Source organism: Alligator sinensis, unplaced genomic scaffold (assembly GCF_000455745.1).
Source record: "Alligator sinensis unplaced genomic scaffold, ASM45574v1 scaffold140_1, whole genome shotgun sequence".
Lineage (NCBI taxonomy): Eukaryota > Metazoa > Chordata > Crocodylia > Alligatoridae > Alligator > Alligator sinensis.
Window position 1 is genome coordinate 2,430,324 of NW_005841836.1, and position 14,123 is coordinate 2,444,446.

At 47.4% G+C, this 14,123-nt stretch overlaps 1 protein-coding gene across 1 annotated transcript; it reads left to right on the forward strand.

Moving 5' to 3' along the window:
• Positions 1–890: 890 nt before the first annotated feature.
• Positions 891–13,504, forward strand: PAX1 (paired box 1; the record flags this gene model as incomplete). Its single annotated transcript, XM_006015447.1, has 4 exons — positions 891–1,539; positions 4,263–4,405; positions 5,735–5,954; positions 12,840–13,504. Coding segments are annotated over 4 exons (1,104 nt in total), but the record flags the coding sequence as incomplete, so codon positions are not given.
• Between the last annotated feature and the right edge of the window lie 619 nt (positions 13,505–14,123).

A 14,123-nucleotide genomic window follows, 5' to 3' on the forward strand; every position in this document is an offset into this window, starting at 1 on the left:
GCGCGGCCATGGGTAAGGGGCTCTCGCTGCCGGGGCACGCCGAGGGGGGCTGCCCCTGCCGGGCTCTGGGGCGCAGATGGGGCGCGAGGGCAGGCTGGGCCCGGCGCAGGGTCCCTGGGGTCTGCTGGCTGGGAGGGCAGGCTCTCTGCACTGGGCGCCCGCACGGGTCAGTCATGCCGAGGAGGCGATCGAGGGGTGTGTGTGTGTGTGTGATACACAGAGAGAGAGGCTGTGCGTGTGTGTGAGAGAGAGACTGTATGTGTGTGTAAGGCTGTGTGCATTTGTGTGTGCGTGAGGGAGAGAGGGGCTGTATGTGTGTGTGTGAGAGGCTGTGTGTGCTGTGTGTGAGGCTGTGTGCAGGGGAGGGAGAGAGGCTCTGTGTGTGTGTGAAGCTGTGTGTGTGTGAGGCTGTGTGCATGTGTGTGTATTTGTGCGCGTGTGTTAGGCTGTGTATGTGTGCGTGTATGAGCGAGAGGCTGTATGTGTGTGTGCTGTGTGCATGTGTGTATGGGAGGGGGAGAGTGTGTGTGAAGCTGTGTGTGTGTGTGTGTGTGTGTGTGTGTATGTGGTGGGGGGGAGCTCAGGCCCCCCTTTTGGTGGCTGCCTGGTGCGTGCGGGCCAAGCAGGCAGCCCGCGAGCTGCCTGGCACACGCGTGGGTCTGGCGGCCGCGGTGCCAGGAAGGCCTCCCGTACGTGCGCCTGCCTGGGGCTGTTTAGAAGTCTTGCAGGGACTTTAATTCCTCATCTCTCTATCCCGAGACCCCCTCGCCCGCCGCCAATCTATATAGAGCCCCGCCGCATACCCACCCAGCCTGCCTGAAGCTTCTGCAGAGCCTTTGCGGGAGCGATCCTTTCCCCGCCGCCCCCCCGAGTAACACTGTCTCTCCCTCCCGGCGCGGCCCCTGGCAGAGCAAACGTACGGCGAGGTGAACCAGCTGGGCGGCGTGTTCGTGAACGGCAGGCCCCTGCCCAACGCCATCCGGCTGCGCATCGTGGAGCTGGCGCAGCTCGGCATCCGACCCTGCGACATCAGCCGGCAGCTGCGCGTCTCGCACGGCTGCGTGAGCAAGATCCTGGCGCGCTACAACGAGACGGGCTCCATCCTGCCCGGCGCCATCGGGGGCAGCAAGCCGCGGGTCACCACGCCCAACGTGGTCAAGCACATCCGAGACTACAAGCAGGGCGACCCGGGCATCTTCGCCTGGGAAATCCGCGACCGACTGCTGGCCGACGGCGTGTGCGACAAGTACAACGTGCCCTCGGTCAGCTCCATCAGCAGGATTTTACGGAACAAGATCGGGAACCTCTCCCAGCCCGGCCCCTACGAGGGCAGCAAGCAGCCTCCGCCGCAGCCCGCGCTGCCCTACAACCACATCTACCAGTACCCATACCCCAGCCCCATGTCCTCCTCGGGCGCCAAGATGGGCAGCCACCCGGGCGTGCCGGTCACCGCGGCCCATGTCAGCATCCCCCGGTCCTGGCCCTCGGCTCACTCCGTCACCAACATCCTGGGGATCCGCACCTTCATGGAGCAGACAGGTCAGTGGTCCTGCCCTGGGGATGCCGCTCTAAGGGGCAGGGTAAGGCTTGTGTGTGCCTGCGGAAGGGGGTCACTGTTTGGCTGGACTATCTCAGGCTGGACCACCCCTCCGCACTGCATAGATACACACACATATTGCTGTATAGATACGCATACTGTATATATATGTGTGTGTGTGTACACATATGTATACTGCATGTATGCTGTATGTATATGTACACATATATGCGTATACTGTATGTATGCTGTATATATAGGTATAAATGTGTGCTGCATGTATGCTGTATATATGCTGAATATATATGTATACTGTATGCATTCTGTATGTGTGCATACTGTGTGTATATATATATATACATATATATAGATATATATATGCATACATATATCACCGGCAGACTCTTTACGTCTGAAGAAGGGTGTTTGTGCCTGAAAGCTTGAAAAGAACAATTTTCCCAACTATTTAGTTGGTTTAATAAAAGATTTCACATCTACCCAAAGAACCTTGTCTGCCTATATATGTATACAGCATGTATGCTGTATATATGCTGTATATATGTGCACACATATATGTACTGTATGCACGCTGAATATGTATACTTTATAGATGTATACTGAATGTTTGCTGTATGTATGCAGTACATATATTTACACACACACATATATATGTTGCTGTATATATATAAATTACTGTATAGATACATAAATTGTTATATAGCAATTTATATGTATCGTACATAGTGTGCGTGTGTGTGTACACACACACACACATAATATATATGTGTATATTGGAGGTCCAACATGAGACCCCCTAAAGGAGCCTGATTTTCAATACACAGCTTCTAAAGGAAACCAACCAGGCTGCTGATTTTTGGACACATACACACACATTTTTATATATCCAAAAATCAGCAGCCTGGTGTGTGTGTGTGTGTGTGTGTGTGTGTGTGTGTGTGTGTGTGTGTGAGTGAGATCATCGAGATACGATATAGAAAAGATGTCTAGCTCGTTCGCTTTGGCAAAAAAAAAAAAAAAAAAAAAAATCCATGCCCATGGGCCCTCTGTTTTTTTGAGTTTTTTGTTTTGTTTGTTTGTTTTTATCCCGAACCCAGGGACTTATAGGCAGGGTCTAATGGGGGCAGTTCTAGTAAGAGCGCAGACATCTTGAACTTTTTATGAAAAATGTGGAAAATATTTTCGCGGGGATGATAGATTGCCAAGTGCACACATTCGGAGCCCTGCATTTTCCCCGCAAAGAAATCTAGCTATCCATCTATCTACGTATTTCTGCGTATCTCTCCACGTCTCTCATTCCTATGTACCTATCTATGGAATAAAAGAATCCAAGGCCAGCGAATTCACGTTCCCGATCCCTTTTGCCAGCTCTAAACAGCTGGAGCCTTGATTTTTTTTTTCCTTTGAGAAATTCCCCTTGCACCCAGGCTCCTCGGTGGGTGCCGGCTCCACGGACAAAGTCTGTAGTGCCTGGGCCGGGATTGCTACACTAGCACAGACGTGCTCTTAGTAAAGAAGAAACAATTCATGTGGATATTACAGAAGCACAGGAAATTGGGCTAGCAGGGCCCTCAGGGGATCACCTCGTCCAACCTCAGCTCGTGGCAGGATTCTCCTTGTTAAAAATGTCAGGCAGTTCCCTCCTTCACTCCTACAAATTACAAGCAATTCTGTATTTTTTAGGCTATCTTCCCCTTCTTTGATTTGATTAACCTAAACCCCGCTTCAGTGCAAGGTCACCGGTTTCTCTTGTCCGTGTTATAGCTGGAGCTGAGGAATGCCCTTTTTCCCGTGCACAAAAACCTCCGGTTAAATCCAGCGCAAGAGTTTGTCTCCCCGCCGTGCTGGATGTGTAAAATCCCGCTGTCACTTGAGGAAATCTCCCTGGCCAGGCGGGGAACCGGAGCCTCTCGCATTATTAGCAGAACTCAGGGCAGTGGAAAGGCAAAAAAGAAGAGAGCGATGCGATGACAGCGCGGGAGTGTGTGTTTTAGCTGAGAGTCAGGCAAAGCTGCTCATAATTTAGACCATCAGACTTCTCATTGGAGTCTGGTCCCCCCCAAGTCTGCTTTTTTCTACACCGCGATGGGAGATCTCCCTCCCCCACGCCCCAGCTCAAGTCTGGGCAGGGCGACACAGCTCAGCGAGGTGCAGTCGCTCCGGATCGGGGAGCGGGGAAGCAGTCTTATCCTGAAAGGATCCCCTCCCGGATCGGGTTTTCAGCCGCTCGGCTGAGTAATAACCGCTCCGTGAGAAAGAAACCCAGCCTTGTCCTTCTCTATAAATCACCGCTTGCACATTAAAGACGAGGCGCTTGTCCAAACGATTCGCCACGCAGCATTGATATCAATTCGCGGTCCAAGCGGTAACCAGTAAACCCCCTTTAAGTGACCCCCGGGGCAGGGAGATGTTTCCCCCCTAGACTGCAGGGAGGTGCTGAGTGATCCATCTGCCACCTACGGCTTTTGGGCAGTTTCCTAACGAAAGCGAAACAAGCCCTGGGCCCAGGTAGTAAAAACAAAAACAAAAAACAACCCGAACCCTCTCTGCTGGCTTCTTCTTGGCACAGGATCGGGCCCTCCTCTGGTTTTCTGAATCGCCTCCCAACCCTCCGTTCTGTAGCCCTGGGCACGGGATAAACCAGCCACGAGCCAGGCTGGGCCTGAGTGCATCTGCTAATGAGTCCAGCGATCTGTTTCCACCCCAGGGGCTCTGGCTGGGACAGAGGGATCTGCCTACCCACCCAAAATGGAAGACTGGCCCGGTGTGAACAGAACTGCCTTCCCTTCTGCGCAGGGCGTCAATGGGCTGGAAAAAGCTGCCATGGATGCGGACATCAAGTACCCGCAGGTAACTCCTTCTCTCTAGGCATTTGCAGTTGGGGGAGAGGGGAGGGGACTGGACTGGGAGATTTTAGCCAGGCCCTAGGGAAGCGAGAAGGGGAAAAGTAGCTTGGAGGATCAGGTGTGGAGAAAATCCCCCCGTGTTTGTGTGCGCGTGTGGGTTCCCTGCTAGAACAGCATTTCTCATGAAAGGGGGGAGAAATATATGTGCAGTTGCGGTGTGTCCACACGTGGACAGATGCAACCGGACTCTGAGCCGGGGCTGCGAAACTCGTGGGGCAGATGAAATTGATGCAGTGAAGGCGCTTTACGGAGTTGAAAGGACGTGTACTTACTTTGGTGGTCTGATTCTGAACCACGATGAAGACATTTTTTTGTTTAAACCCGTATCAGGCGGAGGTCTCATGTCCCGGCACATACAGGTGCCAACAGAGCGGGAAAGGGGTGTGGGAATATCGTTGTGTAACTAAAACCGATGCATTCAGGCCAGCCGCATCTGCTGGTGTGCACTTATGCACACCTAATAAGGTCCGCTTCGCACAATCGATGTTAGCTGCAAATATTCCCACCGCAGCTCAGGACCTGCGCTCAGCTCTGTGCGCTTGTTCAGAGATGCGTTTGCATGCGCTGATCACATCTCTTACCCTCGGATGCATGCGATCCCTCAGTTTTAATGTATACCAATATTTTCCCGACCTCCGTTCGGGGGTTATTTCCTTCCATCTGCAATTATTTTGATCGATCTCCCTCTCTTCTCCCGCACTCTCTTTGCTGAGCAAAAGAAATCGAATTGTCCAGCGGGGTTTATTGCAGTATAAACACCTGTGGATGATAAGAAAAGGCAGGCTTTTTTGCACGAAGGATTTTGAACCTGCAAATGATAGGGAATGTCGGTTATTGCTTTGGTTATGTGAGCCCTGGGCATCAATACACGTGGGTTGCATGCTTGTATGTGTATATGTACGTGTATGCGTATGTGCATGTGTATGCTTGAAAGTGTATATGAATATGCATATTCATGTATATGTGTATGTAAGTAAGTGTATAGGAATGTGCATATGCATGTGTATGTGTGTAAGCGTATAGCAATAGGCATGTGTATGTTGTATGTGTAAGTGTGTAGGAATATGCATATGCATGTGTATGTGTATGTGTGTAAGTGTATAGGAATATTCATGTGTACGTGTATATCGTGCCCGGAGGTAGGGACAGGCACCTCGGGTACCCTAAGATCTCCTTTCAGCCCTGGCTCCCCCTAGTGACTTAAGCGAGGATTACGACCCGGGTCGTACACTGTCCATAACAACGTATCTGTCTCCCCCACCCGTGTCCACAGCCGACCCCCGGGCTCTCCACCATGGGCAGCTTTCTCCCGGCCTGCGCCTACCCTTCTTCCAACCAGCACGGAGTCTACGGCGGACCTGGAGGAGGTTACATCACTCCAGGCCACCACTGGCAGACACAGAGCAACCCCTTGGCCCATCACGGGCCTGGAGTGACGGTGCACGGCGGGGATCTGGCCACCGCCATGGCTTTCAAGCACCCCGGCAGAGAAGGTAAGGGGCGCCCCTAGCGGAGAAGGGGCCGCGGGTCCCCTGCCAAGGAGAAGGTTTCCTGGGCTCCCGGCCCTTGGGCTAGTGGGGGAGGACACTGGGGGAGCGCGACAGAACAAGGGAGAGCCACCTGTTTAGCGTGCATGTTCGGGGGTGTCTGTACACACGCTTACACCGGGATATCTCGTCTAGAGACCATTATGTTATCTAACAATCTCCCTAGAGATGTGGACACACATCTAAACAGAAAAGCATGCGTATATACACACACGCACACATTATATAAATAACGATATCTAGAGATAGAAATCTCCATAGATAGGCAGATAGATCTAGATATATGCTTATACCTGTTTTCTATACTACATTACAGCTATTTCGAACAGTGCTACTAATATTATTGTTATATATAATGATCTATAATGATCTATATAGATCATTATAGATCATTATAGAGCGTGAATATATCATATTCATGGGAACAGACTTCAGCTCCCATAGATAGATAGTGAAGCGGCTGTAGAACAAATGAAGCTCAGAGCAAGCTGTAAGGAATCGGTATGTTCTGGTCCATATAACTCGTCATTTGAGACAGAACATAGACATGGGACATGGGATATAGCTTGTCTTTCCTTTCAATCTCTCTCTCTCTCTAGCTCTCCATTTACCTAAATTTTACTTACAATTGTATAAATTATATATATTCACATGCGTATCTATTTAGGTAGAATAAATATCTAAATCCATATATGAATGGATGTAAAGATCCGTGGATATATAGCTGCCTATTCAAGATAAATACACGTAGCAGGTGTATATGTAAGTAATGTATAAACGTATATACACGCCTTTTAATTTTATAAATAACTGCAGTCTGTGGTAGAGAAGAATGTATACCTACATTATATTATGAATAGTATAAAACATATATATATATATATCATGCACATATTCGATTACATTACTATTTTTAAAAACATCTGTTCGGCGCTTTGCAAAGCTTTTAGAACATCCGCAGCATCCATACGACTTGAGAGTAAAGATAATCACAAAATAGCTAAGGCATCGGTCACATATTGCTAAGTGGATGTAGTTGGAGTGTTTGCATCAAACAGATGTAAATGTAGAAGTAGACGCAGAAATGATATTGGGCTAATTCTGCATTCCCGGACAAAACTTGTCCCCCTCTACTCACACCTTGCAGGTGGCCGTGTGTCCAGGTGGAAGGTATCTGGGCATCTTCTGTCTCTTGGCGACCTGACCTAGCCGGTTTGGAAGCTCCCGGGCTAGCTTTCCACCACCTTGCGTGGCATCTGGCTTGTCCGCATCAGGGCTAGTGTCCGAGGGGGAAAAGAGCCCGGGGAGCAGGCAAGGCAAAGGGCATCTCCCCCGCCCCGTGTGTCCCCGCTAAGGAAGATGCCCGAGGTGTTATGCCTGTTGCTAGCACAAACCCCGAGCCCGCAGGTGGGCCTCCAGAACTGCACCCCGCACTTGCTAGAGACCTAAAGCCATGCAGGAAGGGTTAGCTGCTGGATCAGATGGAGCCGAATTCCCTACCCGATGAAGCACTTTAGCTCCGCATTTACTAATCTCTTTTAAAAGTCATGACACACGAGTTGCTAGTAGCGCGTGTCCCTTCCCGTTCGGCCACTGCTACACTCGGTTGAAAACATTCAAATGCATTAAGGAGATTATAAAAAGAGGATTTCTTAAAAAAAAATTTTTTTTTTCCCAATCATCTAAAATAATTCCCGAAAGTGGCCGTGTCCAGTGCCTGTGTCCGAATGGTGGAACCTCTCCAACCCAACAGATTTCGGACTTGAGAGCAGGAAAAACATCACTATCTCAGACTGGAAATCAGATCTTTCCCCCCTCTTAATTTTCAAGCGGGCGAGATGGAAATCTCCGAGGAAGCAGAAAGACCTAGAGCAAACATTCAGCTTTTAATTCTTTAAGACAAAGGTCTCTTTCTTAGAGGAAGCTTCCTATGTCCACAGCGAATATTGTGTAGAACCGGAGGGCAAAGAAATTATCCAGGGATATTCATTATCTTACGATAAATACAGAGAAGGGACAGAAGTTGAGCAATAGAGACAGTCATTGTTAGTAATCGTAATATAAAATAAACGTATTTGACTGGAGACTCTCCTTAAATAAAAACGATTCACGTTATAAATCTTTTACTTCGGTTATATTTTGCTTCCCTCGGGGAATGGGTAGAAGATGCCATAAGGGTATAATAAGAGAATCACATGTTTCTCATTTGAACAGGTTCTTCAGACTCTAGTGTGTGTGTACTCGATATATATGCACTGTAGTACATATTCATTTAAACTTTTTTACATTTTCCTCATATTAATCACGTTCATTCATTTATGGAGGCTTTTTAGATTTGATAGATGGTTTCATTTAAAAAGTGATAACTCATCTGTTTTGGATATAACTGTTTGTGGGGAGGGAGGGGGGTTGTATAATATTTTTCACATTTGCAATTGATTTCCTACTTACTAGCTAATTTATGTAGGATTGCTTTATTATACTTTTAGAGTGTCTATGCAGCTAAACTCTGCTAGGAGTTGCAGCGCCATTACCGCTAGTGAGTTATTGTGTATGATAATTGGTGAAAATTAGTAGTCCTAGACTAAGGAAAGATGAGCTACCCATATAGGGCTATCTCTACATCGATCAGTGCATGCTTTTCATTTCCTTTGATAAATTAGGCTGTATAATTTCCTCCTAATCCTCAAGTGATTTAGGAGTCAAAATATAACTGAATTCTAAAGGGGGTTTAGACGCCTATATTACTTAGGCATTTTGGAACAGTTTATCCCTAAAGTTGTCAATGTAGAAAGCTTATAGATAGCATCTTCTACGAACTCATTAAAAAAAAAATCTTTCCATCCTATTCAGACTAGTTTTCTGGTTCTAATATACCACATACATGCAAGATCTATGCTTTATAAAACTGCAGGGTGGGGCTGATCGAAAATAACCCAATTTTGGTTAAAAAATCGGCATTATTTGGGCACCGCAGGACTGGGAACAGAAAACAGCATTGTAACAATAGGTTCAAGTAAGATACCAGAGCGCGTAGAAGTTATTTTAACGGATAATAACGAGTCTCTAAGGCGACTGTCGTGTATAATAAACAGGAGCAGACATACTGACATTCCCTGCTCCCACAATCATTAAACTGCCAATCATTAAATAAAACTCCCTCCTCCCCAGAGTGGGTCTCAATCTCTTAAAGCGCCCCTATTCCCAAATTGGTGGCCACAAAAGGAATTATTTTGACTTTTTCTGTGCCACTGGTGTGGTCGCACCCACCTGAAATCACTGTCGGTAGACTCACAGCAAAACCAAGTGGCAATTAAAAAAAAAACAGGGCACCCAAATTCATTTGTGGACAGACGTTCTGCACAGTAACCCGCGGCAGTGCTGGAGGGGGAGATTAGGGGAGTGGGTGGGGGAGATGTGTGTGGGGCGGGGGAGGGAGGGGGAACAATGCACTCAGCAATTTCGGGAAAAAAATCACTAATATATTTTGAACCTTTTCTTTGGAGACCATAAACACGCGTGTTATTCCCGAATCAGTTTCTGCTACTTTTAAAAGACCCATTTGTGTTTGACTGAATTCTTATCGTTATGGCTGGATTTATGTAGGTCATATTCCCCATGCCGTATCTACACGTCACCCTGATCTCAAGCTGTTAAATCCAGCATAGAGAGAATGGAAACTTAACGAAACACTATTATCATCAGATGTACGATTTGGACTTTCCTTCCCATTGTTGACAATTTCGCGGTCACATATCCAGGCTGTTTTAGGATCGTTTTATTTCATAAACTGGTAGAGCACATGAATTTTTCCAGACAATTTACACTGAAATCTGGCTGGTGGAAACTAAAAATAGCCAGCCTCCAATGTATTCTTAACGGGATGGCGTTTCGCAGCAAAGGTCTAGGTCTGAGAATGATTTTTAGAAGTTAATCTACTCCTTGCAAAAAGAGCGGCTTTTAAAACGGCACAAGAAAATACACACACGTCTGCGTATATATATGTATACGTTCGTGACGTGTCTGTTCCTTTGAAATCAGCATTTAGATTTGGTCGAGTTCTGGCCATTACGCTATATTTATGATGTTCAAATTCATACACACACGAATATGTGTGCATATATAGTATATCTATTTATATACTATATCAACACATATTTGTATATATGTGTGTGAACATGTATATATTATACAACATATGTATGCGAGTAATATGTGTGCGTATAGTTTAGCATGTATATGTATATACATATATAATGTAGAATGTGTCTTTAATACATGCATAGTGGTACGTATGTATAGATGTATACACACATATTCATATCTGTGTGTGTATATAGACATATACATGTATAGATGTATACACATATTCATATGTGTGTGTATATACACATATACACATGTACAGATGTTTACACACACATGAATATGAATATGTGTGTATACATCTATACATATGTCTATATACACATACAGATATATGTGTATATAATCTATACATATGGATGTGTATATACACACACACGGATGTGTATATACACACATACATATGTATAGATGTATACACACATATTCATATCTGTGTGTGAATATAGACATATACGTATAGATGCACACACACATTCATATATGTGTGTATATACACATATACACATGTATAGGTGCTTACACACATACATCTGTATAGATGTATACACACATTCATATATGTGTGTATACACATACATACATATGTATAGATGTTTATACACATTGATATATGTGTGTGTATCTACAGACATACATATATATAGATGTATACACACATATTCATATATGTGTGTGTACTTACAGACATACCTATGTATAGATATATACACACATATGCATGTATGTTGTATGCGTGCATGCGTGCGTGTGTATGAATATACATATACATCTATACATATGCGTGTATGAGTGTGTATATATATATATATATATATATATATATATATAATGGTGCAGTGTATTAAAATGCATAATTACCTTTGCCTTAGAAAATCTCTACCTGTGACCCTGTGAAGGATCCCAGTGAGCAATGGGGTGGATACTAACACACGAGTCACGACCCCCAAATCCATTAGATGACGAAATGTACTTAGTGACCCCGAGCTCGCCTCCTTGGTATTTGGCTAATGCCTGCTGTTCCACATCGCCCCCTCCCCAGCGCCTGCGCCCAAATGGAGCAGAGCGCGACCCCGTGTTCCCCCCGGGTGCCTCCCTTCCCTTCCCTTCCCTTCCCTTCCCTCTCGTGCTGCCCGCCGGAGGGTGGGGAAAAGCTTTTGAGAAAGGGGTGCCGGCGCGGGGCGCTTGCCTGCAGCCTTCCCGCTGTGTGTCTGCCCGGGCCCCCTCCGCCGGCACCCCGCGGCCTCGCCGGGGCCGGGGCCGGGGCCGGGGCCGGGCAGGGAGGGGGCCTTGGCGCTGCGAGGAGCTCGAGCCTTTCCAGCCGCGCTGCGCGGGCTGCCAGGACCGGGGGACGAGGTCCCGGGCTCCGGGATAGCAGGTGCGGGTGAGCTGGGACCAGCCCACCCCGCCCCATGCCCAGCGCGGAGGGGGCCCGGGGCCGGCTCCGCACTCCCGGCCCTGGCCCGGCCAGGCCCCTTTTCCCAGACAGCAGCTCCAGGGAGCCCCAAGCAGCCCCTTGCCCTGGCTCGGTAGGAGCCAAACTTTTATTCATGCCCCGTGCCCTCCACGAGTGCTGCTCCGATCCCTTCCCCTGCCCGGTGTGCTGCTCTGCTTTCTGCTCCCTGCCTTGTGCTTCCTGCCCAGTCTACTGCTCTGCTTTCTGCTCCCTCCCCTGTGTCCTCTGCTCAGTCTGCTACTCCACTTCCTACTCTCCACCATGTTTATGGCTCTGCTTTCTGCTCCTTGCCCCTGTGTTCACAGCCAGGTCTACTGTTCTGCTTTCTGCTCCCTGCCCAGTTGGCTGCTTGGCTTCCTGCCCAGTGTGTCGCAGTGCTGTCTGCTATCATCTGCCACATGTCACATGTAGAAGCTGCCTGTGCCACTTGTGGCACCCATGTCATAGGAGCTACCCTCGCTCTACATTACCCTGGCCCCCAATAGCACCTTGCACTTGTTCTGTACTATTATTCTCCATTGGAAGAGGACAAGAACTCACTGGAGATCAGGCCTTAAATGTGTCTTTCTAGGTGGCAGATGTGGCCCCTGGTTAGTTATGCATTTGTTGTCTTCCACACCATGAGGTGCCCTTCCCAGCCTCTTGGTGCTGCACCAGGGCTTGGCCAGTGCAGGAGAGGCAAGCCAGGTTTTGTTTTTTGTCGCATGAAGTCCCAAGCAGACATTTACAGACATGCATTGGGACTAGGCCACAGCAGCTGCAGGGCATATGAAGTGCCCAATGATTTGCCTGCTCCCATTCCTTGGGGAATGCACTAATTAATGCACTCAGCCATCCTTTCTGACTTTCCTTTTGGAAAATGGTCTCCCTCCTCCTTTCAGAGAGCAAGGACCTGGAAGGTCAGATCAGGTTCTGGTGATTCCAAATGACCTTGTTTATTCTAGTAGGGGTTGAAGGAGGGGGCTTCTCTTCGTGTCGAGGCAGAAAACTGTCCCCCTTTGAAAGGGTTTTAGAGGGATTTTGTTTTCAGTCACTGGTAAATGTGTGTGGATGTAAAACTGAGCTGGTGGATTTTCCCGGCATCATTTTCATAAACACGTTCCAAGTGGTATAAAGCAAAACCAATATGATTCTAGTCTAATGTTTTCTGCTGAAGCAAATTCAAGGCTACACTCCATGCGTTAAGGACTATGTCTACCTACTTCTCTCTTTTTCTTTTCCCCTTGCAGCTGCAGACAGGAAACCTACTAGTCCTGTTGGCAAAGCTCAAGACACACTCAGTAATATACATGGACTTTCTATCCCAGCCTCATCTTCCTAGAGCTCCTGGGACTTGAGCCAAGAGTGAGAAAGAGAGATGTGGAGCACACACCTGCAACTCCAAAAATGTAACCGAACCCAGGAGCATGACTGTATTGGAAAAGGTGCCTTTGGAGAGGAAAAGGCGGTGTTTGAAACAGACCCAGGCAGTGAGAAGAGAGGACATTCTTTCATGGCAAATTAATGCACATGTGAATGTGATCTGGACTTTCATTCACATCATGCCTTGAGTGAGACATTTCCTCGATCCAGTTGGAAAGGATTTTCCCCTTTTTTCTTTCTCTTTCTCTTTCCTTCTTTCCTGTCACTTCAGACAACCTCTGGATGTATCCCAGCCACAGATTTTTCACTACATTTCCCATCATCGTTCATGGCTTGCAGTGTCTCCAACTTCACTCTTACACTTCCAAGTGCCTTTCCTCTAGAGAGGGATCATTGGGTGTCTACAAAGCCTTGACCCAGATGGCTGTGCTCTGAAGCATTTTCCCCCTTCTCTCCCTGAAAGTTTTTAATGTCTCCACTCAGAGTGTAAATGGACAAATATGCAACATTTTATGATATATTTTTATAATAACAAGCCATAATAAAAAGTGACTACAATCCGTACATGGCATTTGGGTTCCTTCCTGGAGCCTGCTGGCCTCAGCCTTGAACTGAGGACTGGTTAAGCACTGTCAGCTTCTTGCTGTACAGTTCTCTTCCAAATCCGTTTGAGCCTCAAATATCTCACCCTTTCATGTGTGGCTCTGGAGGGAGTTTGCTGTGAGGAACTGCTTGCTTTGGATGATCTCTTTAAAAGAGGTGGCTTTCCCTCACTAAGATTGCTCTTAAAAGCACTGGGTTGGAATTGAGAAGATCCAGGTTCCATAATCAGCTGTGCCCCTTATGTCTAGTGTGCCTGGGCTGGTCACTCAGGCTGTGTCTGCACTGTGCTAGTGGACTTATCAGTCATACCACTGAGGAAATAACCCCCTCCCACCCACTTCAGCTTGGCTCATGCCAGCTTTTAAAATTAGGTGTTTCAGACACTCTAGAAATGCTCCTGGCACTGAATTCAGGACGTGGGTTTCCACTGGAATGGGAGCAAGAGTGGGCTTATTTCCTCAGTGGTGTGATTGAGCGCTCAACCATCACAAGTCAGACCTACCCCCAGTTTCTCTGTGCCTTGATTTCCCATATGTAAACCACTAGTT